This window comes from Dryobates pubescens, chromosome 4, assembly GCF_014839835.1.
Source record: "Dryobates pubescens isolate bDryPub1 chromosome 4, bDryPub1.pri, whole genome shotgun sequence".
Taxonomy (NCBI): domain Eukaryota; kingdom Metazoa; phylum Chordata; class Aves; order Piciformes; family Picidae; genus Dryobates; species Dryobates pubescens.
The window spans coordinates 7,441,379-7,464,746 of record NC_071615.1 but is presented as its reverse complement, the minus strand read 5'-3'; the positions used below and the strand labels follow the sequence as shown (position 1 = coordinate 7,464,746).

The 23,368-nt window shown below is 39.3% G+C and overlaps 1 protein-coding gene and 1 long non-coding RNA gene across 2 annotated transcripts; one reads left to right on the top strand and one right to left on the bottom strand.

The window, feature by feature from the left end:
* Positions 1–2,533: 2,533 nt before the first annotated feature.
* Positions 2,534–6,432, top strand: LOC104299663 (small integral membrane protein 10-like protein 2A). Its single transcript, XM_009899847.2, has 2 exons — positions 2,534–2,806; positions 4,388–6,432. Exons 1-2 carry the CDS (start codon positions 2,621–2,623, stop codon positions 4,406–4,408), a joined length of 207 nt encoding a protein of 68 aa, XP_009898149.1. The 5' UTR covers positions 2,534–2,620; the 3' UTR covers positions 4,409–6,432.
* On the bottom strand, positions 2,813–23,355 carry LOC128899980 (uncharacterized). The gene is made up of 3 exons (XR_008463191.1): positions 23,022–23,355; positions 12,129–12,252; positions 2,813–3,250 (listed from the first exon to the last, which is right to left on the bottom strand). It is a non-coding gene; the product is annotated as an uncharacterized LOC128899980 (long non-coding RNA).
* Positions 23,356–23,368: the final 13 nt, after the last annotated feature.

The window sequence follows — 23,368 nt, the reverse complement described above, 5'->3', positions numbered from 1 at the left end:
AGATGAGTTGAAAATTCTTTTACCACCATGACAGAGCTGAAAACAGAGGAGGAAGTGTGGGATAGTTTTGAGGTTTGTTTTCACTGCCAAAATGATTAGCTAATTTCCAAATCTCTATGTGACAAAATCTGCTGAATCTCTTCAATTGGTTTTCAGCTGCATTATGCACTAATTTCTTTGTTGGAGAGCTAAAGAGTGTTTTATCAATCTCACTGTTTAATTAAAGAATTAGATCCAAATCGATACTGATACTAGCTTGTTATTGTGACCTAACTTACTAGTTACATTGCCTGTTTTAGTGTGAAAAGTAATTTACAGTTAATCAAGATTTTAAAATTGATACTGCATCACATCTGTTTTGATGTGCAACATGAGCCAGAACTAATGAGAATCTGGCAGATATTTATGGATAAATATAAAAGTTAATCAGCTTCCTGATTTAACCTTTGCGTATCACACTGCATTCCAGTTTAATCACGGAAAGCTCCTAAATGTCCTGTGGCAGCTAAATCATGGTCTCAGGATACATAATGGAGAAAGGAATGGAGACAATAGGGAATTTGAATGACCTTGGAATTCCAGTGTAGGGCCTGGACACATTTCAGTTCCTGTGCCTCCAGTGCCTCTTAAAGGGTTATTAAAAACTTCAGATGAGGAGGAAACAAGATACACCACTGTATTCACAAACCAGACATAGAAGGGAGGAGGATGGGGACACCACACACCACACCAAGGTAAAAGCACTGCTGTGTACATCACTTTCCTGCTTTCAGAAGCACAATACCTGGGGCTTTGGAAAACTGGCAGAGGTTAAGACACTGTGGAACTGGAAGCTGTTGCATTAACTTTATGGACAATGTGCATATCTTCTGGCTCCTGCCTTCTTTTTCTTGCATAGCTAGATGTAATAATAATAACCTGAGGGATACTTTTTGAATGAACTCATGGGGAGAGTGAGAGCTATTATTTCAGGTTCTTCAAAATGAAAACAGTGCAGATTAAGTCTTTTGAAATTTTAACTCTCTGGAATTGTATAGACAGGCTCAGGACCACCAAGCACATGGGAAATATAAGATCATAGACAGATCAATTCTGGCCTCAGAGGGGATCATTCATTTTTTATTAAAGCACTGACAGAAATATATGGCTAAAGAAGGATCTAAAGATCTTTGAATCTGCTAGGATGCCTTGTGCAAGATGGACAAGCTCCTGGAAAAGGATAATCTTAACTCTGAGACAACATTCCATTCCACAGCCCGGAATTCAGTCAAATCTACTTAGAAGACAGCAGTGATCTATGGCTGTATGAAGTTGGAGAATGGGGTATAGGTCAGGGATTTTCGTGCTAAGAAGGAGCTATCTAAAAGCCTGAGAATCCACAGGGGTTCCTTCAGGTCTGTTCAGAAGCTGGCTGGTGTTAAAATTGCGCTAAGGGCAGCTTCACTCCCTGGTTCTGCCATTTAAAATCATGCCCTACCACAGCAGCCACAGGCCAGGCTGGAGGGGCCTGCACAGTCCCATTCCTGAGAGCACAAGCCAGCGCCTGCGGTTCCCTTAATTGAGCTGTTTAGAAACATGGGAGTTTCTGCTCTATTATGCAATTAATGGATTACAGACAAAGGGATTGCAGATAAACCCGGGAAGATGTCAATTTTTGACGTGGAATTAGTCTTTCTCTGTACCCTGCAATGATTCTGTGGCAATAAAATAGTGCTTTAGAAGGAGTTTAGATCAATATATTGATTTTCCTGTTTCACTTTAGAGTTATTGGAAGTTGATTGAATGGAAACTGCACGGAGCAGTTCTGGTGGGGCAAAAAAGGGGCCACCTTCATAAAGTGTATTGGTTACCTGTTAATCTTTTGGGGCATTTTTCCCTTCCCACAAAGCAAATGTCATGATGATCGCTTATCTCAAAAAACCCTCCTAAGAAATGTGTGCAAAATGTTTGTCAGTCTTAGATGTAACTCATACTTGAGTGCTGTATTTCACATTCAATGTAAGAACGCAAGTATAGATTCTAAACCGGTAGCAACTCTTGCCGTGTGAAAACAGCTGGCTCGCAGAACTGATCCTCTGATTGCACAAAAACCCCACCCGCACCCAGAAATGATAATCAATATCGATGAATTGAGAAGGTTAATGTGCACGCCTGGGTGAAGCCTTCAAGCCTCTCCTTCCCAGCCAGAGGGGCTAGGCAAGCTGGAGACAGATCTTAGAAATCTCAACAACCCCCCGTGGACTCCCTGTATGCTTTCCACACCCGCGGGACCTACCGAGCAGCAGAGCAGAGGCGGTGAGGGCAGGCGGCCCCGCCTGGCGGCCCCGCTTCCCGCCCCTGCCGCCGCAGCCCTCGCCGCGGCCCGCGCGCCGCCCTCAGGCCAACCTTGCCCCGCGCTCCGCTTCTCCGTGAGCACGCGCAGTAGGAAGAGCCAGTGGCCTCGCGCATCGGCGCGCCGCAGCACGACCGCGGGCACCGTCCCGACGCGCGACGTCACCATTACGCACGTCCGCGCGTCGCCGGCGGACGGCTCCTCCCCGCTGGCGACACCCACCGCCGGGCGCGGGGAGGGGGCGGTTGCGGGGCCCGGGCGGCGCGGCACGGCCGCTGCAGCGGGTATATGGCGACGGTTCTGTCCGCCCTCGCTGCCAGGCTCTCCCAGTCAGCCGCGGCCAGGTCCTACGGGGTGTTCTGCAAGGGGCTGACTAGGACCCTGCTCATCTTCTTCGACCTGGCCTGGAAGCTTCGCATTAACTTCCCCTACCTCTACATTGTCGCCTCCATGATGCTTAACGTGCGGCTGCAGGTGGGCGGCGGCGGCGCGGACAGTGGGGGGTGCTATCTGGGCTCGAGGTGGGGTTCATGTCCTATGTTTTAGCCCGGTGCTGGGCAGAGGGGGCCGTTCGTTCCTAGAGGCAGCGGCTTCGTAGTCCTTGTCGTTTCACCCCGACTAGCCATAAAGTGCCGTTGGCCCTGTTCCTTGCCCTTAGCAGGGCCGCGGGGGGCATTGCACTCCCTTGTGTCAGCAACGGAAATGTCGCTTGGATTTTGCACGGATGTAGTCAGCTGCAGAGACCTGCTTTTGCCGGTGTTCAGGTGCAAGTACCCCATCATGCTGCTTGTTCTGGATGTTGGCAGCAAACGTGCTGCCTTCTCCTCTCAAGTTTGTCCATGTTACTAAGTCATAGTTCCCTTAAAGACAGACGATAGATGGCGAATATGTGCACTTCGGTAGTACGTTGCTGATAATCTGTAAAGAGATAAAATAATTTCTTTCAGGTGTCGTGGTTTATTTTTTGTTTTGCTTGTGGTTGGTGATTGTGGTTTTTTGTTTGTTGTTTATTCAAGAACGATCGCAGCGGGGAAGGAGGAGAGAGAATTTTAAATGATAATGTCATTGCATGAAAACGAGAGTTCACGTTCGAATTATTGTCCAAAAGTCCCTAAAAGAGGTTTGACCCAAAGAGGCGCTCCCACTCTTTGTAGAGTTCAAGTTTCATTGGTTTTCTGATGAAATGAAAACTGTGCTTTTAACTGGCAACAGAATCAAGCTGTGGACTATCGCAACAAACATCTGTCCTTCAGATACTTTTAGATGCTTTTTTATTACCTCATAAACATAGCTGTAATGAGAGATTTGACACCTGGCTAATAGCCAGGTGCTGACAGACAAGTCTGGTTGTAGCTTGTGTCCTGTGCAAGGTAAATTGAAGTGGGATCTCGTATTTTTATTTTTGGGACTACAGTTCCAAAGCTTGAAATTGAGCCATGCTGCCAGGAGTTGTACACATAGCTGACTAACCTTGGTGGCTAAAAATGCCTTGCCTTTGCCTGTTATCTCTGTTGGTACATGATAGTGCTCTTGTAACAACATCAGCTTGTCGTTTGACAACATTGTAGCTAATACCCTCTTAACCACACTGGTTTAGCCAGTCTGACCGGTTCCTTTTGGGAAGCTGTGTGTAGTAGATTTTTCATTTCCAGTGTTGCGTGTCTCATTTCAACATGTGCTTCTGTTTATATGAAGAGTAATATTTGCTTTTGGTATTAAGCTACTAATCAGTTACAATTTCTATTTCTAATGGTTAAGGAAAGTGGTAATTATGCAGGGAATCTCTAGCTGCTCATTTGCTGATAGACTTTGATGCTTGTTATCAAAAGAATTTGTAGCAGATTAAACTGAAACTACAGAAGAAAATTTATGTTTGGGTATATTTCCTTCCCCTTTGGATGTGTTAAGCAACCTGTAGGGAGACTTGTCTGCTGGGGCTAATGTTACACTTTGCAGTTGGGCTATTCTTTGGATTTTAGATTTTTTTTTTCTGTATACAGGGCACCAAAATACTGGCATTTTAATGCAATAACTTTCTGCATTCCTTCCTTTTAGGTCCATATTGAGATCCACTGACTTGTGACTTGGTGTGCTGCAACTAGAGTCGATCACAGTCTTCAAATTCAGCCTGCTGTGAAACAGCAAAACTATGCTTGTCTTCTCTAGGACTACAAAGAAACCAGGATGTGACTGTGGCCCAGATCATCACAAGGCAGCAGCTCACCTGACACACATGCATTCCGTGTTGAACAATTCTCAAAATCCTAGTAGCAGTTTACAAGAACTATTTTATTTTAACATCAGGAACTGTTCGCTCTTTAATACTATACCTCTGCCTTCTACTGGCAAGGAAATGCCTCTGAGTTTCAGTGAATCAGCAGGGAGGAACTCAAGTGCAGCTGCTCTGTGGAAGGATTCATTTCATCTGCACTTTTCTTTTGGTAAAGACAGTCTTGCAGCGATAAACCCTATCATTAGTAGCATTTCAGTAATGGGCTGGCTGGAGAAAGCTTGTAGTTTTGCTGGAGACTTTAGCTCATGCTGTCCAGGAGGTACCTTTGTATGTTTTGCACACTTCTGGCTGGGAAATTTGCAGGATAATAAAATCCTGCAGTTTCTGGAATTAGAAACGAGTGGTAGCAGAGAGACCAGATCACATATTACATTTCTTAAAGAGCTGGAGCTCGGTGGACTTCCTGATCTTGATTCTATTCTGATTGCCTCACTGAAAGAATACGCTCTGGGACCCTTGAACAACCAGACACCATGTTTTTTTCTTTGTTACTTAATCCTTGTATCTTCAGAGCAAACACTTGGATGCAAGCAAATGCATTCACATCTACAATATGTAACTAATAATTTTCACATCATACAGCTAGTAATTTCTGTGCTAGCTCTTGCACTAGCAGGTCTCTGGTATGCAGTAGTGAAGGTAAAAAGAATACTAAGATTTTAATAATTGCTATTTTTAACATTAATAGGAATGTACCTGAATAACAGACAAGGTTACAGTTCAGGTTTTAGGGAGAAGGAGACAGCTAAGTAAACGTATTTGTGTAATTGCTAGTAAAACTGGCTGTTGGAAGAATAGCAACTTTTTTTTTTTTGTCAAGGAGTATCTACATCTGAAAGAACTTCTTAATCTCAAAACTCTTTGTGACTTTTGCAGGTCTGCCATTAACACTAGACTGGAACCCAATTTGATTGTTTCGCACAGGTCCTCTGTTTTCTTTAGGGTTTCTATTAGCAGAGAGTTCTGGCTACTATTTACAACCATTGCAAATGAAATTGTTTCTTGCAGAATTGAATTCCTTCTCTGAATCCAACAGTAAGGAAAGTATCAGTCCTCAGAACACTTTGAACTGGAAAGCTGTTGGGAGAATGGTCTTCAATACAGCATAATTCTCAGCAGTGTTCCTTTTCAGGGGTGGTACTGCTCTAATCTCTACAGTATCTCATGAACTTTATTGTGCTACAATAGACACCACAAACAGTTTTCTAAAAGAATGTTGCCTTTCCTTGAGGAAAAGTGATTGTTATCACTGAAACCTGGTAATCACTTCTGGGCCTGTTGACTTTGGCTTTGTGACAGACTTTTGACAGCGAGGTTTGGCAAAGAATGGAGCAAGAATGTTGGAAGCAATAGAGCTGTTTGTGAATAAGAATTTGCAGGAATAGGCTCTCATGGGCACCTACATGGAGAAACTCATTGTGCAGTAGGTCAAAGTTTGAACTCTGCGTCCAAAATTCTCAGCAGGGAGTTGGTGTAGGTGGGATAAATGTGCTCTAGGGACTTGCCTAAAGAGTGAGGTATTGATACAGTCAGGTTGCATTCTCAGCTCACCCTTTACTCTCAGTTAAAAGTGAGGACTTAAAGCAGAGTTATGTCATGCCAGTGATTTGCACACGCAGTATCCTTTTTGCTAGCTATCTCACTTCAGTTTGGAAAGAGACTGAGTGGTGTTGCATTTAGTCTGAACTAAATTACTCTGGAAAGCCAGTGGAGTTTCTAATGTGTTTGTTGGGGTGTTAGCACACCTGTGTGAAGTCCTTGATTGTGAAGATGAGATACTGGTTATCAGTGTTACAGGGAGAATTGTTGTATTAATCTTTGAGTGCTGAAAGTAAGATATACTACTTTTTATGTTGAATGTTACAATATGTTTTTATTTTCTCCATTGGTTGGCTATTTCTTCAGGATGTTACTTTAATTTAGAAAATATTTTTCCCCTGATGTGTAGTTTTATTAAACTTCTAGACTTTTGACAACACGGATAACATGTCACAAAATTACCAAAGCCCCTCAAATTATTAATGGATTTTGTATTGTAAGTAATTGACAGCAAATTTCCTCTTAGTCCAGCCAGTCACACTACTCCTTCCCAGCTGCACTGCTGCAATTTATCACCCTTGCAGTGGTATTAACACAAGTGTTTGTGGATCAAGATGGCTACAGCAATGTGGACCTGAAACCCCAAAATGCCAGAAGTGAAGACACTTCTCCAGAAGTCTGTGGCTTATTTGAATTACGGTGTTAAGCTGTTGTCTGCGTACATCTTGACCCAAAAAACACTTGGCAGAGCTGAGGGTAGAGGAATGAAGGTGGGGAGGGAGTGGAGCCTGTTTAAGCTGGCTTGGGTGCTGAAGAAAATATTGTGCAACTAGATATTAAGGTGCAGAACTAGCTCTATAGGTGAAGAAATGCCCTTTTCCTGTAGGCTGAGTTGGTTGGTGGTGGTTTGGGGTGGGCTTTGGGGTTGGGTTTTTTTTTGGCTTTTTATTCCTTCTTTTTTTTTTTTTTTCCTTCTAAGTTGCATCCACAATTGAGTGCTTGAACTTCCTGTATCAAGAATTGATTGGCATATAGTTGTATCTGTACTTGCTGCTTGAGACCTTTTGTGTACAGCTTGAAGGGTTTGGCCTGGAAGATTCTCTACAACATAATTTAGGAACCACAGTCATATACAGCAACAATTTGGAGGTGATATTGTTAGGGTAATAGCAAGAGGAGTAGCTAAAGGCATAAAAAGCATTGATCTATTTTTTTTAACACACCTGTTCTTCATGGTCATTTTCATGTGGAGAGGTAGAAGGGGACACAAAAACATGAGAAATTGCCTGTAAATGAGAATTTAAATAGGTGTTCAGCAGGGTGCCCATGGGTTGGTTGTTTCTTGATGACAAGCCTCTGCAGGAGGGGATCTTGGAATGTTGAATCATATTGTGTATCACAGTCTAGCTAATACAGTCCTGTTTTAAGCAAAATTTGCTTTTGACTGAGTGGCCTTTAATCACCTTACTACAGAATCACTTTAAATACAGATACCATACAGTTAAGCAAAATTACTGATTTTTTTTTGGAGTGTATTATATGTATATAGAACATAAGATATACAGAATATGTCTTAATGGAGTGGATTTAATCCATTTTAAGATAGTTTATGTACTTTGCCTTGGATTTTACTGTTTAAAACCTAAAAGGTAACTTTCTAACTTGAACATTCCTTCTGAAATTCAAATAAAGGACAGTTTGGTATGTTAAAATCTCATGTTATGTACTGCACTTTAAGCTAGGAGGCCATAAATGGAAAGCGCTGTTCTTGCACTAATAGAATTGTTTGACTGGTGGCGACAACACTCAAATGGCTTTTACTGTCTGGGGGAGAATAGTGAACCAGAAGGACTGCAGTCCTTTGGAACTACAGAGGAACCAAACACTATGTGATTTAGGCCACTGTTCTCTTCCTCCAAATGTTTTTAGATTAATTCATCTCAAAAGATGGAAGGTGTGTCAGCTAAGAACCAGCTTGTATGGAGTTGTCTGGCTTCAGTAAGTCTGATTTGGAATGCTTTTTCTGAGTAAATGTGTTGTGAGGGCTGAGACTGTGTCTTGGATGATTATTATAGTACAGAAGAGTAACATTTTTAGTAGGGACAAGGGACCTTTATACTGAACCAGGAGTTGCCTTCTTATTTCCAGTTCCTCTCATCTTTCTCTTCTGTTGCTGAGGGAAAAAGGTATTTCGAAGCAAAATGTCAGGGTTCTACTAAAGAACTCATGTTTTCTAGAATTTCATTCACCAGTGTCCTGATCCTTCCTGCACTACATAGCAGAGTTCTATTTCTGCCATTAGAAAACAAATTAAGAAAATACTCAGTATTTAGAAAATTGCCTAGTAGTTTCCCATAAATGTACACTGGAGTGGAAATTTACTATATGGTGTACTGCTTTAAAAAAGAAACTGGACTTTTAAATGTGTGCACACAGAGCTCTGCATGTAGATGATAAGTGTTTTATCATGGTGTGATGTTGGAATGCTTGTGCAAATGCTTATTTACTTTCTGACATGACAATGCAAAATGCAGTAGAGATGGTGTTGTACTTCTCAGTGTGGTAGTAGCTAGTGCAATCTTGGAAATCGTGTGTGCATCATCATGCACCATGAGGCAGTTTTATCTCTAGACAGTTTTTAGCCTTTTGCCTTTTCAGTGTTGGGTTTTGTTTGTGGTTTTTTTGTTGTGGTTTTTTTTGTGTGTGTTTTTTTGTTTGTTGGTTTGGTTTTGGGTTGTTTTGCATTTTTCTTGTGTTTTCTAGGACTGTGAAGACTGCACTTTCTTAAACTTTACCAAAGTTTGCTTTCTTTCTCCTTTTCTCCTCACTTGCCCTTCTTTTTAAGTGTACACACTCAATTTTTGGAAGAAGCAAGCCTGTACATACTCTGCTAATATATCACATTATTGTCAAGTTGTTCTTATCGGTTTCCTTCTCTTCCTTCACCATCACGTGTCATCATAAGCATATGCTGATATTCCATTCCATTTCAGAAACACTCCTCTGTAGTTATATGTAACAAACTGACAGAAACCATGTAGAGATGTCAGCATCCATACTCTGTCATTAGGGTGTACCTGACAGAATAGGTTTTCAATGTAACACATTTCTGCTTTTCCCCCTAAAAACAGCTGCTTTGATTAAAATCTGGTATTTAATTTGAATTTGTAGTACCTCTGTCAGCTAAGAACTGCAGCTGGAATTTGGGGGGTATCAAATACACTGATGTCAAAACATAAGAAACAGGCTAGCTTAAATACTCTTTAGGTTTTTAAGTTATTAGTATAACTTTCTGAACAATTCAAGTGAATGTACTCCTAGTATTTTTGAAAACCTTTTTTTTTCCCCTCAGAGTGCATAGACTAAAATGTGTTCTGACACTTGTTTCTGTGATACACAGTCAATAACTGGGGTGGGGGGATGGACCTGAAGGATTAAAAAAATAATGAATCTCTTGGGTATCTCAGACAACAAACCCTCTAATCCTCAAGGAAGAGCTGGATTCCATAGAACTTTCAAATAACTTGCTGCTAATTGAAATACTAATTTAGGATCAGCTTGCATACTTAAATACAAGGACATTTAGGTATCAGTCTGCCAATGGTGTGAAGATGTGAATAATATGGAAGTGCTGGAATAATGCTATCCTTTACCACCCTGCACTAAGGAAGTCCTGTTGGTGTGTGCTTTGAGATTAATCCTGTATGACACTCCAAAATCTCAGTTATCTTAGTCTTCTTGCAGTTGGTGATAAAAGATGGCCTAGGAGACTTCTAGAAAGAAAACATGCCTTGAAAAGATTCGGTTTATTTCTGTGATCTCAATATATTTATAGTGTTTTTGCAAATCTCTTCTTTGTGGAAGGTCTGTAGAAACCTGGTAGCAAAAATGGCTAAAATGCAAACTTGTAAAGTATTTGTGTTCTTTTTCTGTTTGCAGTTAATGTTACCTATAAGCAAACACAAAAATACCTAGATGTAATTTCAGCTTTTGTTCTTAAAAGTAGGTAAATCTAATGCTTAGTGCCTGATTAATCACTTGGAAGTCTAGTGTTCCATGAACTTTCTTGAAAATGGACTCTGCTACATGCTGGTGACTAACTTTAAATGCTGACAGTACTTCCTGTAAACTGTGATGTTATCCACACAGAACAATCTTAGTCTTTGGCCCTAATGTTTTGGTTGGTTTATGTTTTTTTGGGTTTTCTAATTGCAATGTGGGAGACGGAGAAGGCTGGCACAAACCATTGCTGTTTGTCCCAGAGAAAGATGTTTACAACTTTGTATATATTTCAGAAATTCATTGTAACACTTTTTAACTTGAGAGGAGTTTCTGTAGTAAACTTGAAATCTGTTGTTTTTATGAGGTGAATACACTTTTGAATGAGAGCATTTAAGCTTCCAGAAGCTGTTGACCATGATGCTGCTCGCTTACACCACAGGAGGGAGTTAAACATCAGTCTTTTAAAAATTTCTAGTTAAGGCATCTTTTTTTTTTTTTTCCCCTTAGCACAGTACATTTCAGTTTATAAATATGCTGACTTTGAGTTGTACAAAATCAATACATGGTGGTGATGTATTGTAACTGTTTACAATTGAACTCTTCAGTATCAGTTGATGGGTTTTATCAAGCTATTTAAAAACAAATAAAAACCTTTTTAAAAACAGTCTTTTGTCTGTGTTCAACTGAAGAGCTGGTCTTAGTCTCATACCAATTTTTCACTGCAGAAATTGTACAGATGTACTTAGAAGGGGTCATGTTTCTGACAATGCAGTCAGATAGTGAATGGCGTTTTCAGAGACAAAGTTTGAGGTGTGTGGACTGAATACCAAACACATTTCAAAATCTTTGTGAGAATAAAAGGGCTTAAATGCCTTACACGTTTCCTTGGAAGCTTGCTATATGAGCTCTAGGCTAGCATAAGCATGTTAGCCACCAAAATGCATTTAGGGTTAAAATCACTGTAGTGTTAAAGACCTATGTTAGTCTTCCTGGTTTTGTTGAATACAATATTCACATTAAAGGAGTGAAATAAACATGTACCTTCTGCTTAATGGTGGTGGTTTAAAAAAATGAGAAAAACCCAAAACAACAGAAACCCCTCAGTTTTCAGATATCACTTTTGAGGGCTGCTATCAGCTGATTTTTTTGACTCCAGACTCAAAAGGCTTAACTGAGAGTTTTTGTTTGACTTCAGGGTCCCTCAATGCCACAAGTGATACATTTTGAGAGAGGATGTTACTATGTGCTGTATTTTTTCTGAAAAGAATGGGTGTTGACAACCCTAGGCATACTATTTATCTTTATTCTCATAATTTAAAAAAAAAAAACACCCAACCCTCAGCAACCCTTTAAAGTCACACACATTTTGATACTCTTTCAAGTGTTAAAATATCCCCAAGGACAAAGGACCGGAACCAGTACAGAAGTCACATGCTTACCTCTTGCTCCTTGAAAACACACACACATACACAAAAAGCCAGCAGCAATGACAAGCAGAGTTTTCAATGCCTTTTTTTTCCCCCCCTTCTCTAGTGACTCAAGCCTTTCATCATTTAGCTGGACATTTTTCACAAATAACCCTTCTGAACTCAGTAATCCTGTCTTGTTTTATCTAATAAAATATTTTCTACAGCAGGGAGTGCTAAATTGCCCTTTGGGACTTGGCCTTGCATTCCAAGTGTTGCACACTGACTGCATGCATGGATAACCTGCTCCAGAGTTAGAATAGTTACTGCTTTTCCAATTTCTGGTCTTTGTCCCTCTTCAATATAAAAGGACTTAAAATTAAAAAACAAAAGTATTTTTGTGATACTCTGTAGCACCTTTCTAAGGGCTTGCTTGTACACCTTCAGGTGTCTGTCATTTAAAGCCACAACTGTAGGTGACTCTTCTATCAGGCTGAAAATCAGAGACTAACACACAAATGAGATTTACTTGTCAAGACAGAATGAAAATGCAAACCTTTCTCAAAGCTGGGCAGCCTTTTATCTTCTGTTCCCTCTAGCTGCTTTCTGAATGAGAACCTCTGTACAGACTAAAGCAGGTTTCAAGTCCTTCACTTTGATAGATGGTATGTTCCAACAAGCTGTTGGTTTAGAAACAAAAAAAGAAAAGGCAGTGTATCTAGTCTCTGTTGTCACTGGCAAATATAGTTTTCAGATCTCTTCCTCACATTTTCTTAATGGTTTATAATAATTAATTTGCAGATGATAACTATCTTCTGTTTCCCTTCTGTTTAGCTAAACTACTTACTCACCAATGCCAACAAACTAGGAGTCTGCAGATTTTCATCACTGGATGTTTTGTTATGGTTCCTCAAGCTTCTTTGCTACTTGCTCAGTTTACAGTTAATTCTAATATATTAAGTATCCATAAAGCATTGTAGCTGTTCCTGAATGCATTATTTAGCTGTTTCTCTTCCCTCACATAGGAAGTGTTTCATCTGAAGGCCTCTATTGAAACAACATTGTCCAAAGGTTTGGTTCCATTTTGGATGCTGCTAGTGTTACTATAGTTGGTATAAAAGAATGCTTTTATCAGTGAAAATGCCTCTGGTAAATCTTTGTTACTCGCATGTGCTTGTTAAATCCAGCAACTGATGTGCCTGGGAGGGAACCATACTAGCAGATATTCTAGCTGTGATAGATAATGACATACACAGGATGGCTCTTGTCAACCTAACACACAAAACCAGAGGGATAACGAAGAAACTCAGCAGGAGTGTAGGGGGAGAAACCAACCATGAAAAAAATAGTGCTTTGAACATATTATTTGTTTAATTGTGGTAAGTCCTTTTGCCAGAAATACAGGATGAAAAGATGTGAATTACAACTTGAGACAAAGAGCAACACAGATATGATCTGATTTTCCTTTATAACAGGAACTCTGTCAAATAGTTCAGATTCCATAGAGGGGGTGGAGTTAAGTAAAGACTGGAAATGGGCTCAGAAGAAATAAAAAAACACACAAGTATTTTACATCTCCTTTACTGAAAATTACATTTTTACTGTTTTTCCCCAAGAGTTAGTTCTATTGTCCTTCCTGACCTACATACACCTTATGATAATGCAGAGCTAGAAGATGAAGTAGTCCATGAAAAAGACTGGAGAAAGCAAGCAAAGTTTGGAGATTGATGGAGGGTTTTTTGCATTTCAGAAAGTGTAATCAATAAGAAATCTGATAGTAGGATTTATCTGTCTAAGCAACTTAAAGTGGTTTTAGTAGGACAAATCACTGCTTCAATCCTGTAATCCAATCACACAGGATCAGTATTCATGTCTTGCCTTGCTGACTTAATGAGAGCTCTGTATGCATGAGGATCTCCCTATGTGAGCCAAACGACAAGGTCTGGACTTGTGTATTTTATGGGAATATCAATTTAAGCCAGGTTAAAAATCCAGGTATGCTGAAAGCCAATGTGAATCTTCCCAGCAGCTCAAAATGAGACAATACCATGTTCCTGAAGTGCTTTGAAATTCATTGCATACTTCCCAAGTATCATACTCCTCATGGAAAAACAAGCTAAACTATAGGTATATTATTGATCAACTGAAAACTACAAATATAAAACACACACTGTCCAAAGTTACACCTTTGCTTGTTTAGCTCAAGAATATATTTCTGGTCAAGTGCATTCCTAAATTATAAAAAGTCCAGCAGCAAAGAATAGAAACACATCCCTAAGTGCTACATTAAGCATAGTCAAAACATACCTTTCTTTTCTATTAGTCTAGAATTAATATAGATCTTCCAGAATCCCAGTGTGATAAAGATACTGCTTTACTCATTCCTATTGCCTATGGCTGGCATTCTGGAATAACATACTTAATTGAATAGCAATTTAGATTTCTGAGAAGATTGCTTTATCTGCATTTATCTGTCATTGCCTCCACTTTCATAATCTAGTAAGAACAGTAGTATCTCCTTTCTAATAGTTTCAAGACAGCTTTTAATTATTTTAGCTGAAGAATATGAACTCTTTTCTGTATAACTCACCTTTACTAAAACAGAATGAAATATAACATGCATAGAAAGGAGAGCTCTCTACAAATGATGCAGATGGTTCAGAGCATTTCAGGAAGGAACAGTTAGAAAAACACTGCCAGGCTACTCTTCTTCACAAAAAGTGCAACTGGAAGTTCCATACAAGTAATCAGGACACTGAAGATGCCACTATAAAAAAAGGTCTACAAAATACCTGCTGGAATGATTTAATCTATGAAGGAGATAACCATTCTCATCAACAGATCAAAAAAAGTCTTCACTGTGAGAGAACAAGACATTATTTAAGAACAGTGCTGAGATAACAGTCTATTTATCTTGCAAATGTGATGAAGATGTTGGAAAGAATGATGTTTGTTGTAGTTGGAGTTATCTACCATCTTGTTTTTCAGGTTTGGAGCCTTCCATGCATGCAGAGTTCTGGAAAAGCTTTCCAGACGGGCATAAAGAGCAAGGGCATAATTTTGTTAGTCTGCTCTTGTGTATCCCTCTTCTTCTGAAATGTTTTTTCTTCCAGCTTGAATACCAGAATGCGATAGGCCTTTACAGGCCAGAGAGGAGAAAACATCCTTGCAGTAGAGTGTATCTGTTTTCAGCTGGTACAACAGAAATAAACATCCTAGTTTTTGAGGTGTTCTCAGTCAACATCAGGTTTCAGACACTTCTGTGTAAGAAGTCTTTAAGGTATAAATCTGCTTTTAATTCCTAATGCTTTCATTTGTCTCCCACAAATATATAAGCAAATGGAGGAGATACCTGCTTTCAAAAAATAATTCTTTATCCAGTGTAAAAATGTTGAGCAGTGCATGTTTACCTGAGTAGCTCTGTGGATTAAAATTGTGCATCAGCTATTTTAAACATGTAAATGATTTTTTCTGTAAAACATGCTTTGTTTCATGTTGGCTATTTTGTGCATTTTCTACACCCTGCTGAATGGCACATCTGATGCACACATCCTCAGAGCTGAGAGCCTGCATCTGGACAACTGAGATTTCTCCTATCTGAAAACAGAATGAAGCTTTTAAAGATAACACATAAGAAAATGGGCAATTGAATTACTTTGTGGGACATTAATTTTTCAAATGTGTCTATTGTATTTTGTACACTAAGTGATTTCTTCTTTTCACATTACATCGCTTGTTTTATCTGAAGCAGGCAATTTGCCAACCTTAGCTTTTAGTGATAAATTCTGCTATACAAAGCAAAAATTTTTATATCTGAGGCCACTTCCTTCTGCTATTTTATCATCTTCCTGGTTTTGTCTGTTTTCAATAAAAGCCTTTGTATTTTCACATCTTTTATATGCATGTATACATAGATCCTTTCCTCCATATTAAAACTAATAGCTGCAAGTTGGTAAGGATGAAAAAGACAGACTGTTGACTTCAATTTCATTGAACTAATATACTATATGGTTGCTTTTATATTACAGTATATAAAAAAAATCTTAACATACTGATATTATTTCCTGATTTTTCTGTTTCATAACAAGGTTTTAAAATGGAAATCATCTCTGGGTACAGCTATATTTGAGTACTATACAGATTGACACACGGAGGCTGGGTTCTCGCTGTGAAAATGTGTTATTTTAAAGCATCTCAAATTTAAGCATGTTTTAATTTAAAATCTAAAAAAAATTATGAGGGAGGCCAAACATTTCTGCTTTATCTATCCTAAGAAGTTGAATATTTTGACCTGAGGAGAAAAATCTAGAAAATTCAGCATTAGAGAGAAGCCACAGAGATCCCTGCACCCATAGTGAAACCCAAAGAAACTCGAGGGGAAAGGAGAACTGAATTAGGGGTGGTCAGGGCAGAAGAATGAGACTGAAGGAAAAAAAAGTTGCAACGAAGCAAACTGGAGAAAAGCTTTTGGAACCCATGAGAAGCTGCCCCTGATGTCACTGCCCATTTTAGCACTCTGTCATGAATTCCTCTTTCCCACACAAAACTTGTTACTAAGGATGTAAGCTGCAAATCATCATGTACTAATCTTTTAATGAAGCTGGTTTTGTTGTTGCGCTGTAGACTTATTGTTCTTTTACAATTATATTAACAGACTGAAAATAACAAAGGCAGTTCCATCAGTTAAGAAACAATTTTGTTTCTTAAGAATGATTATTTTATACTGTGCTGGTTGAGATCACAGCAATCCTTTTCTGACCACAGAGGTATAAATTCATCCTTCATTTAACTGCACTAAGGTAAATGGAGTTACATAAGGAATTAATTTGACCTGTCTCCTCCATTTCCTTGGAAAAATTCTTTGTTTTAGTGCTTGCCAAGTTTTAACTTTGTCTCTCCCTTACTTAACATCTTCTTGTACTTAGAGACAGTTTTTCTTTCTTTAAGACTATAAAAAGAAATACAGCAGGGGAAAGATATTAATTTTTTCAAGTTGGAAGTACACTTCCATTGTGGTAAGAAAATACTAAACCCTTTTTGTTCTGGTATGGAAGTGTATGGGATTATTCTCACACCCATGAGAATATGAAAGGAATAAAATAGTAGTATGAATAGCCATGACAGGGAAAGGATTGAGGTGATGTTTTTTGCCTCAGTCCCCATGTGTTTGCTTCTAACTGCAGCAGCTGGAATAAACAGGGACCCTTCTTGGCCAGAGACAATAAGAATTTAAAATACTACATGCTACCTTTTAGAAAGAGTCATGTCCCTTGTTCATCTGGACTCAACAGGAGCTATCTATCAAAAAATAACTTACAAGAGAAGCTAAAGGCATACTCCATACTCCTGCCAGTATATAACTAATTTCACAATACAATAAATTCAGGTTTTGGATGGTGACAGGGCACAAAACTCTTTGTGCAAGTTCAACCCACCAGTACAAGGTTATTTAAAAACCACAACCCTTGCAGAACAAGATATGGAGAGTGGTTTTACTCCTGGTGATTTTACATTAGAGTTGGTATTCTCTATCTTCCTGCTGCTGAGCCAGGATAAAGCTTGGTCTAAACACTGTAATGTAACTCACATCTGGATAATCTTAACAAGAATGCAATTATGTGCTCATATTTAACCTTGATCAATTTATTACCATTAGATGATCTAGTACTGCACAGAACAGACATTAACAAGTCTGAGGCGCAGTCTGAGAAGGGCTAAGCATAAAGGATTGGAAAGTGAAACTGATGGAGATATTCTGTGGTTGAGAATAAGGTAAGAATTCTGCAGGGTTATTGTCCACAAAATAATTATCCAGCAGCTTGCCTTCTTTTCACCTGTGTGAATGCTGCAATTGTGCCAATGCAACTGTTCTGGGACCAGAGTGTGAACTTACCAATGGAATAATTCTGGTTAAAAATTATTAGTTTAGACAGCACTCTTAAAATCTGGATTGAGTGATCTGATTTACAGTGTGGCTTTAAAAACATTTGCATTAATAGCTGAGAGAGCACTAAAAGTCACAATCAGTAGTTGCCAGTTCCTGCTCCTGTCAAAATTTATGGTTCCATGTTTATTAAACCCAGATTTGCGCGCTGTGGACTAGCCAGCAGCAAACTTCGAGCCAGCTCACGTGGAGATATGCAATTGCATTTCAGATGCTCACTGATGAACCAACGAGAGCACCTGGTCTAATGCTCTAACACTGAATGTCGTGTGTGAGTCCAACTTGTAACTTGGCTGCCATATGTACCACGAGATGCCAGCCCTGTTACACTGTGGAGCTGTTTAAGACGGCTTCTGTGGCTGAGGAGGAGGAAGGAGCTGTGGGGGCCTCCACTGTTTCCAGCACTACTACAGTAAATCCCTCAACTGTTGCCATGTGCATGCAGCCAAAGCAGAACTCTTGTGGTCTGCACCCAGTGTAGGACAACACAGGAATTTTGAATTCCCAGGTGCTGGTGAGACTGAAGAGTGGTATGTGATGACACACTTAACCATTCTAAACTGGAGATAGCCAGGGGAGGTGAATTCACAGATATGGCTACTTCCCAGGGGGCAAACAGTCTGGCCTTAATCCTTTGACAATTACTTTATATCAAGCTCTATGTAATTTTCCTGAGATAGAAAAACCCTCTCAAGCTTCATGCAAAATTCCACTCATGATCTGTTTCAGCCCACATCCTTTGAATCCAGCTCCTCTTTTTCTGTTATTTTAGGCCCAGCTTTCATGCTAGAAAGCATCCCATTTGTGTATATGCATAATTAATACAGGTAGAACAAGTTCTAATGCAAAGTACATTTCAGATCATAACCATCACAGACTTGGTGGACCTCCACCACTTTCAATGCATTTAGTTTTCCTGACTGGGACATTCTGGTGTTCTTTACTCAATGACTCACCAGTAGTCCTATCAGTGTTACACAATGGAAATAAGCACTGACTTCCCAAACCAGTAACATTTGATGCTAAGAGTAGATTAAATTCAGTAGAAGGCTTTAAAAACAACCTCAAAAATACACCAAGAAGCTGCAAATAAAGTTCAGGCTATGATTTAAAAGACTCATGCAAAGTTCTTAAAGAGAGGCATCTTTTAACTTTAGGAGTTTTGGCTATTTTAACAGAGTGACCTTCCTATCCACACAGAAAAGCATTGATAAAAGATATTTGACTTGTTAAGCTTCAGCTTTGATGTTTCCCAAAGCAATATAAAATGCTTCCACGTCGTTTTCTTTTTGCACTAAATGAAAGGTGCAAGCACTTTTGAAACCGTTAGGACAACCAGCAAACAGGATTTTCTGTGAATGTGTTTTTCCAGCTGAGCCAAATATGATATGTATGACAGTATAAACATTTTAAGAAACAATACATGACTACAAACTGTCTGCCAGACAGAGGAAGTCAAAGAGTTTGCCTTAAGGGTTTAAGATTATTCAAGAACTGATAAATAATTGAAAAAAAAAAAAATAGGGAAAAGGAAGATATGATGATGGACTAAGACCTTCCTGCCTGGAAGCTGTTAGGCAGTGCTTCTTGAAAAACAAAATTTGCTTGATCGTTTAGATTAGAAACAAAAAATCCTCTTTACAAAGGCTGAGTATTGATGACAGTGATTCTATCAAGAAAGTATTGTCTTAGGAAGTGCAAAGCTTGCACCATTTTTCTAAAAATGTAAGCATCTAAGTGAGCAAGTGGCAAAAGCAATCAAATAATGGTAGTTTACAAACTGTTGCACAAAGTCTATATTCTTTAAGATGTATCTACACTCTTTTGAGACGTATGCCTTCTTTAAGAATGTGTTCTTAAAACTACAGATGTTCTTGTCTCTAAGATTAACTCTTCTCTTTAAGGGTAGCTACAGAATACTTCTTAGCAAATCTAACAAAAGTCACAAGCCAGACTTGCAAATTAGTGGCCTGAACACATGAAATGGGAAAGCCTGCATGCAGGATGACTACTCCCTTAAATACAATTCCAAAGAGTCTTTCTCCCTTCTAACAGCAAGACGACCTTCTGAGGTCCCTTCCAACCTAGACCATTCTATGATTCTGTGATCTCCCTGTGTGTGACACTGATGGCTAGTCTGATGGCACAACAGCACTTACTTTATTTCTGCACTGAGAAAATTCAGAATTGCCTTTGTCTTTGAATATAATATCACCACAGCTTGTGTTTTTGATTAGAAATACAAAGTTTACAAATCTATCATCATAAAGTGGAATTTTACATCATGGAAGCATTTACTTTTGTGAAAAAGAGAACTTAGCAAAGTAAGATTAAGCTTATTTCTTTGTAGAAGTAAAATGAAGACGAATACTGAAGACATTGTTTCAGAATGTCCACTAATCAATAAAAAGCAATCTAGAAAAAAGGGAACCCACTCTTGCTGAGGAAGGGTTCTGATAACCAGCAGGGTTTTCCTACACTTGAATTTTTCATTAAAAAAAAAAAAAAAGGTGGGGGGAGGGAGTGGGGGTAAAGAGTAACTTTAATTCGCTGCTGCTTGGAATCTGGTTCAAATTGAAGTGCACAGAAATGGCTTAATATTTAATCAGCCTTGTAGACCACAAAAATGTGATGCAAGGGATTCAGTTGTCTTCACTGACTCTCTGTGTAGGGACAAAGGTCATAACAGAGGTGCTCCTGACCCATCAAAATGGAAAACTACATGATGAATTACTACCTAGTGGAAACTGAATCAAAACAGATACTAAACTGTCCAAAGAGGGGAAAAAAAGATAAAATGTATTACCTGAAAATTCAGCAAATAACCATATTTATCATTAAGGAATCAACCCTGCCAAAAGCAGTTTCTGGAGAAAGCCCAATTTTCTCCTAAAAATAATTCCAACAGATCAGCTATTAGACTATTATTTACATGACTGACAGACTACGTAGTTCTTTCAACACAGAAGGTTAGACTTGTGGACATACAACTGGCAAAACATACTTGTGGTAAAAATAGAGTTCTGACTACAGAAGGGACTGCAAGAAAGGCAAAAAAAGATCTAGTAATCTTCAGAAAAATGTTGATTGAAACCCTTATTAATATGGTGTGGCAGTTTAGGCTGGGTGCCTCCTGTTGCTGCTACATAAGCTACACCTCCAGTATCCTGAGTGTCCAGCCCAGTAGGTGGGACACAGGAAATGGTGTATTTCATACCTATAATGTCCTGTGCCCTATAATTCTATCTGCAAAGTCTTTCACTTCCTCTTTCTTCCCTCTCTGCTCCCGTGAGAGATGCTCCCTATTGGGTAACAGTGGGGGGTTATCTCAGGGCCTCTTAGACCTGGCTAGGCCTAATGCCAGGAGAAGAGGGAGGGGCAGTCCCAGACCTTGGCCAGCCTGAGACTAGCCTAGCAAGAGGCTGGGGAAGAAAGAGCCCTGGGGGTCTTGGGTATACCCTCTGATGAGGAGAACAGAAATGTCGGGAGGCTTGTGGGTGTGCCATAAGGGACTCTGTATGTCTTGGGTTTCTTTTGTCACTATGCTTCTAGCTTCTGTACAACACTTACTGCTTTCCATTTAAACTTTCCATTACTTTGCAATCCATTTGTATGAGTGTCATTCTTTTGCCCCTTTCAAGGGCAAGAGAGGATCTGCCTGGCCTCAAACCAGGACATATGGGGAGAAAAAAATAAAATTCATATGTATTTAAAAATGTAAGAATGCTAAGCACCAGATAAGATCCAGAAAATAAAGTAGATGCAAGGAAATCATTCAGATGACTAGGAAATAGTTTACTGGAATGTGTCCTAAAATTTGCTGAGATTGTAACCTGCCTTGCTGCCTGACATCTATGTTGGTAAGGAAGCACCCAATATTCAATGACAGTGCTATTGTTACTGTTGAATTACCAAAAACTATATAGAGTAGTTCTGCTACAGTAGAACTACCATGGCTACAATGCAGAACTATGACTGTAAACCTTTAGTTGATTTTGTGTGCTTTCAAAATATCTATTCCTGACTTAGTTAGGTTTATAGCCAGACATGAGACTTATTTTATACACAGGAAAATGAGACAAAATAAAAGGCTTAATCTTAAAAGTTTCTATCACACATCTCACCTAAAGATCAAACAGCTTTGTCCAGTAAGTGCCTTGTACACAGAACGGTTTTAGAATACCTGTAGGAATGGGCCCACGAGAAAGTCTTTTAAAAATATACACAGGATGTATGAAAATGACATGTTTTAAGGAATAGCTGTCATTGTTTCAGAGACATACAGCCTTCAAGAAGCCACTATAATTTCAATAGTCTTTTGTACTATGTATCATTAATAAGTCAATCGACTAAAAAGGGACTGGAAAGAAGAGTTTCCTTGAGAGGGTGCTGAATGACATATATGTCAAAGTTTCCACAGAGTAAGGTAAAATAATGCAAAATACTAAAAATTTAGCTGTTTGCTCGAGTTAGTAATGAAGTTAGAATAAAGAACATTTTGCTTCTCTCCCAAGTTTGCAATTGTCAGATGTTACCATAAAGTTTATGTAAGTATCCCAATGGAGCACTTTTAGCTAGGACCGATGGACTTTCTTTTCATATTCTGTTTGCATCAGGAAATATTTATCTTTGCTCTTCATTTGGAGAATTTTAAAACCTAGTAGTGCTTCCATAAAGTCAACAGGAATTTTGCACTGAACTGGTAAACTGCTCTCCACAGCTCACTCTTCTCTGGTATTAGAATTAGCGACTCAGCGTGCTTTTGTTTTGCACTGGAATTTTCCTCATAACAAAAGGGAGGGAGGAATGAAGGTGACAAGAAGAACAAAAGTAAGGTTTAAAACAACACAAATAAAAGGAAAGCAAACAATCTGTGATCAATTAGAAAATTATAATTTTTCTCATAAGCCCTCTTATGTAAATTGTTTGCTCAGAGTGCAAAAATATTCAGAGCCCACTGCCACTTCATCTGCTTTCAAACCTATCTTAAAACCATCCTAATATTGCACTGCATTGACACACATTTCAAAATAAATCTCTTACCAAGGTAAAGCTTCTGGTTTATGTTATATTATATCCTTCTTATACACTAACTTACTAAATTATAACAATGTTTGATTTAAAATATGAAATACAGGGAAGTATTTTAAAGGTTTGTGATATTTATGCTTTGTAGATGAGGTAAAATGCTTTATTGTCAGAGCAGCTGTCAGAGGCAAACCTCAGCTCTCTGCAAAATATGCTGTAATAACCACCGATTAGCCGCGGTGTCTAGAGGTGAGCGCTCTCGACACAGCATCCTGGACTGTGTGCTGTCCCATGACAGCTGACAAGAGGAAAATGAAAAAAACGATATTTTCCTGTTGGCTGACCCTTTCCTCCCGCAGCTTCCTTTATAAATAAAATTTTGACACCAAAGGCTTTTGAAAAATAAAGAGGGGTGGTGCCAAGAAAGGAAGGAAGGAAGGAAGGAAAAGTGGTCTGTGCCAGCACACTTCTGCTTACCTTTACAGACTTTGGGGGATGCTGTATCTCGACTCCTGAGGTATCTCACTGAAGACCTTTACTGAGGAGTTAAGAAATCCCACAGATACATTGACTCCCAGGGCAGTAAGCAGGTGGATCCTTTCCGTTACCAATGCAGAGAAAATACACCAAAGCAAAAGCCACTGCTGCATAGAGGGTACAGTCCCATTTACATGCAAGGTTCTTTATGACCCCCGTGTCAGCGGAAGCACCCAGCACTCCTGCCCTGGACCGGACCCAAGGGCAAGGAGCAAGCAAGAATCAACAGAAAACACACTGAAACATCACATGCCTCAGGCTCCTTTTTGGAAACTTCAACCCACCTC

Excerpts from the sequence above, each read along its gene's own strand:
- LOC104299663 (XM_009899847.2), top strand. The coding sequence starts at position 2,621 with ATGGCGACGGTTCTGTCCGCCCTCGCTGCCAGGCTCTCCCAGTCAGCC. Across the intron at positions 2,807-4,387 it reads TGCTTAACGTGCGGCTGCAG|GTCCATATTGAGATCCACTG; the intron begins GTGGGCGGCGGC and ends CCTTCCTTTTAG.